The sequence below is a fragment of the Nematolebias whitei genome, chromosome 7, assembly GCF_014905685.2.
Source record: "Nematolebias whitei isolate Nwh7 chromosome 7, NemWhi1, whole genome shotgun sequence".
NCBI lineage: Eukaryota > Metazoa > Chordata > Actinopteri > Cyprinodontiformes > Rivulidae > Nematolebias > Nematolebias whitei.
In genome coordinates this window covers 34,239,422-34,243,613 of record NC_056504.1, presented here as the reverse complement: position 1 = coordinate 34,243,613, position 4,192 = coordinate 34,239,422, and the positions used below count along the sequence as shown (strand labels likewise).

General features: G+C 47.3%; 1 protein-coding gene across 1 annotated transcript in view; it reads right to left on the bottom strand.

The window, feature by feature from the left end:
- Nucleotides 1-1,093: 1,093 nt before the first annotated feature.
- The window catches only part of LOC119412784 (zinc finger protein GLI1-like), a 4,228-nt gene continuing 1,129 nt past the window's right edge, over nt 1,094-4,192 (bottom strand). Inside the window, exons 2-3 of the mRNA XM_037679820.1 lie at nt 3,860-4,157; nt 1,094-3,642 (exon numbers count right to left, since the gene is read on the bottom strand). Of these exons, the coding sequence (XP_037535748.1) occupies nt 1,094-3,642; nt 3,860-4,157 (2,847 nt within the window). The remainder of the gene's footprint in view (nt 3,643-3,859; nt 4,158-4,192) is intronic.

Below are 4,192 nucleotides of genomic sequence, written 5' to 3'. Positions count from 1 at the left end.
AAACCTGGCACACGACAGTATTTTTTTTTTTTTCATGGGACTTATGCAAGCAATAGACCGTTTTATAGTTCAGCATCTTTGCAGGTTGGGTTTTTCTACATAGAGACATTGTTTAAGGCATCAGGTAACATTGATGTCACATTTTACAAAATTTTTTATTTTTCCATCCATCCAACCATTATCTTCCACTTATTTCGAAGTCGGGTCGCAGGGGCAGCAGCTTGAACAGGGAGGCCCAGACATCTCCTTCCACAGCCACCTCTTCCAGCTCTTCTGGGAGGATTCCAAAGCATTCCCAGGCCAACAGAGAGACATAATATCTCTCCAGCATGTCCTGGTTCTTCCCTGGGGTCTCCTCCTAGTGAGACATCCCCGAAGTACCTCCCTAGGGAGGCACCCAGGGAGCATCCTTACCAGATGCCCAAACCACCTCAACTGGCTCCTCTCGATGTGGAGGAGTAGCGGTTCAACTCTTGAGTCTCTCCCGGATAACTGAATTTCTCACCCTATCTCTAAGGGAGAGTCCAGCTACCCTGCGGAGGAAACTTATTTCATCTGTCTGTATCTGCAAGCTCATTCTTTCGGTCACTACACAGAGCTCGTGAGCGACCATAGGTGAGGGTAGGAACGTAGACAGACCAATAAACAGAGAGCTTTTCCTTACAGCTCAGCTCTCTCTTCACCACAAAGGACCGGTACAGAGTCTGCAATACTGCAGATGCTGCACCAATCAGTCTGCAATCTCATGCTCCATTCTTCCGTCACTTGTAAACAAAACCCCGAGATACTTGAACTCCTCCACTTAAGGCAGAATCTCACCCTGGACCCGAAGAGAGCAATCCACCATTTTCCGGTTGAGAACTACGGCTTCAGATTTGGAGGTGCTGATTCTCATCCCAATCTAAACCTCAGCCACAGTTATGGACAGATCTACCCCAAAGTACCCCGACTCAGCTTCCTCCATGGAAGACTAGTTTAGACTGAGCTTTATTTGTGTTGTATAAAAAAAGTACTCTAACAAATTGTGTGTTTTAAAACTCAAGAGATCAAGAAGTAATTTTTGCTTTAACATGCTAAGCTGCTTAACAGTCCTCTAAGACAAAGTGTTCAGGTACTTATTCTCCCCAGCCAGTGAGGTAAGCATGGATGTCATGTCACCCACTGCCATGTTGGACAGGCCAGAGCCTGGAGCAAGGCTGACAGAAGTCTGTGGGGTGGTGAGACGGGAGGAAGCCTGGGAAGTAGATCCCAAATGTTCCTGAAGGGGATTGTTGACTGGACTAAATGAGGAAGAATTGGCATCATCAATGATGGATGTAAAGTCTATGCGAGCATTGTCCAAATCCAAGTTTTCTAAGGCATTCGAAACAGGACCAGACTCAGGGTAGGGAACCAATGGGGCTGACTTTGTATCACCGGTTGGGTCCAGGCCCGACACAATACTGTTCTGCTGATTAAGGTAAGGTCCATTCTGGGGGTCCATGTGTTTCTCCATATCAATATGTATCTGACCCGAGTAGTACATGTTGTTGTTGTTACTGGAGGGAGAGAACATCTCATTTTGGGGTTGCTGTGGATGCGGAACTGGAGGAAGTCGAACCCCTCGTCTTGGACTAGAAGTGGAGTGGACAGGGCTGAGGTGGGGTGAGCTGCCAATATAACCTCCTCCGACTTGTGACAGGCTGTTCTGACGGCTGAGAGGCTTTTGTCCCTGAGGGGGCCTGGGTACCACCATTTCCTGATTATAGCAAGAACCCTGGATACCTGCTAGGTGCTGGGCTTTAGGTGTAACTGAGATGGGCCCTTGACTGTGAGCAGAGGGGCTCATGATCAGACTCTGGTCAGGATAGGAAGGATAAGCCTGGCTAGAGTATAAATTCTGATTCTGGTGCTCTGGACTCTGTTGTATAATTGCTGTCTGAGCACTCAAATCCATATTGTCAGAAACAGGAGGTGGTTTAATTCCATTTTGCGGCTGTTCTTGTTGCTGCTCCCACATGAGTGCTTGCTGGGACTGGACATAATTCCTCACCATCATCTCTTTTACCTGCATCATTGGAGTTTCTGACCTTTGTCCATCCGACAATGTAGAGCCAACACAGCCCAAGCTTACCCCCCCTCCACCAGAGAAACAATTTTGATTTGGCCTTTGAAAGTCACAGCTGGGATGGCTGGAGCTCCTCATTGATCCCTGACCCATCTGTTGAGGGTAACCCTGTGTTTGTTGCAGCAGCATTTGTTGCTGATGTAGCTTAGCACTTTGACAGGAACCTCCTCCACCCATACCTGGGTGGAACTGCTGCTCAGGCTTGATAATGAGTTTGTGAGTTCCATCCGTATTGTTGTAGAGACCTGTCTGATTGCTGAAATGGGGTTGTGTCTGTTGAGGCTGCAGACTGGGATCTGAATACTGCATTGATTGCTGGTTTTGAAAAGAATGGTTGGACGTTTGCATTTGGTTGTGAGTACCATTCCAAAGTCCTCCAGAGTTACCACCATGTCCTAAATTAGGATAATGTGGGCCTGAAGGACTGAGCTGACAGGTGCTCATACTGTATTCAGCCTGCTGAAGAAGTGTATTTGACATACCCTCTTGCTGAGGCCTTGGCTGGTCCATTGAATTTCCATTAGCCCTGGAAATGACCTCTCCTCCATGACCTTGATTGTACCGCTGCATGTAACCATGATCTGGGCAGCCAAGAGAATTGTGTCTTGGGGACAGTTGGTTTGTAAGAGGACCCCCACCTCCAATGGTCTGATTCTGCTGCTGGTAGCTCATCGTGTTTCTCTCTCCATGGGTAATCATCATAGAACGATCGCTTGTATCAACAGCATTGAGATGGGGCTCCATACCCATAGCTTCCATCATGACATTCTCTGTGATGCTAGGTGGGCGAGGAGAGTACATGTGACGAGCAAGACTAACGTCAGAGCCATGGTGTTGTAGTGCATTTCTGCGGCCCATCATAGCTACATTATTAAGGCTATTGAAGCGTTTGGGAAGAGCTTGTGAATCTGCTGCTGATCGCACCGGATCACTGGCTCGCCTGAAGTTGTTACCTGGAGCCTGGTGAGGATAGATAACACCTGTACCATATTCTGTGTTGGCACTGTGTCTTCGAGGACCACCTTGCTGTAGGAAAGGAGGCAGGTGTTGTCCTTGGTATTCACTTAAAAGACCCCCTCTTCGAACTGGTGTGCCTGACTGCTCCATATTAGGTAAAGGAGTAGGCGGAGGCCCACCAGTGGCTGCAGCATACTTGGCCTTTAGTTTGTAGTGCTGAGCAGGTGTTAAATTAGGAAGACCTGGCAATCCTCCTCCAGGACATGGAGCTCCTCTGCGGTTGCTCTCAGGTGAGAGGGGCTCTCCCCCAGCTTGTTCTGGGCTCAATAGGTGGCATCCTCCCCCTGCTGTTCCTCCCATTTGTGAGACCTCACTAGAGCGACGGCTGGATGGGTATGGGGACGCCATAGAAGAACGACGGCTCACAGTGTATGCAGAGCTTAAGCTGCTTGTGCCACTTCCTCTTCTGTCATTAGCAGAGCTGCTTCCACCTCCAAGCTCATGGCTAGAAAGTGCCATTACACGTCGATTAGAGAGAAGTGGAGAAGGTGCGCACATGCCCTTGTTTTCTCCTGAACCTAAAATGAAACAATCATGAGAAAATTAGTTCAGCACGAATCCACAAAGAAAATTTGATAAATTTCACATTTATTTTTTTGTCCTTAATAATTCTTAAATTTTTATGTGTCATATGACAAGGATGTTCTTACAATACACTGTGCCATTCTAAACACAACTTGTCAGAAAAGCTCTATTTTTCCAAAATTTACATTTTTTTAATATCATCACATTTACCAGGAATGGCCGGAAGCTTGCTACTGGCACATCGGCCAGGAGGGGTTGGCCTACAAATTTGCTTCAACTTGTCAATCTTTAGGTTCTCCAGCCTCTTCAGAGCTTGTGCAGACATTCCCATTGTTCCTGGCTCTCCTCCTCCTCCAGTTGCAGCTCCATCTTCTAATGCAGTGAGATCATCCAAGCTACCTGCTGCATTTAGGTTCATTTCCACACCACTATCATTGTTGTTGGTGCTCCCCAAAGGAGAACGTTCACTACTGCAGGATGACTGACCACCAGGACTTGGCTGGGACTTCTGGAAGATGAGAAAAACAGTTAAAAAAAAAATTT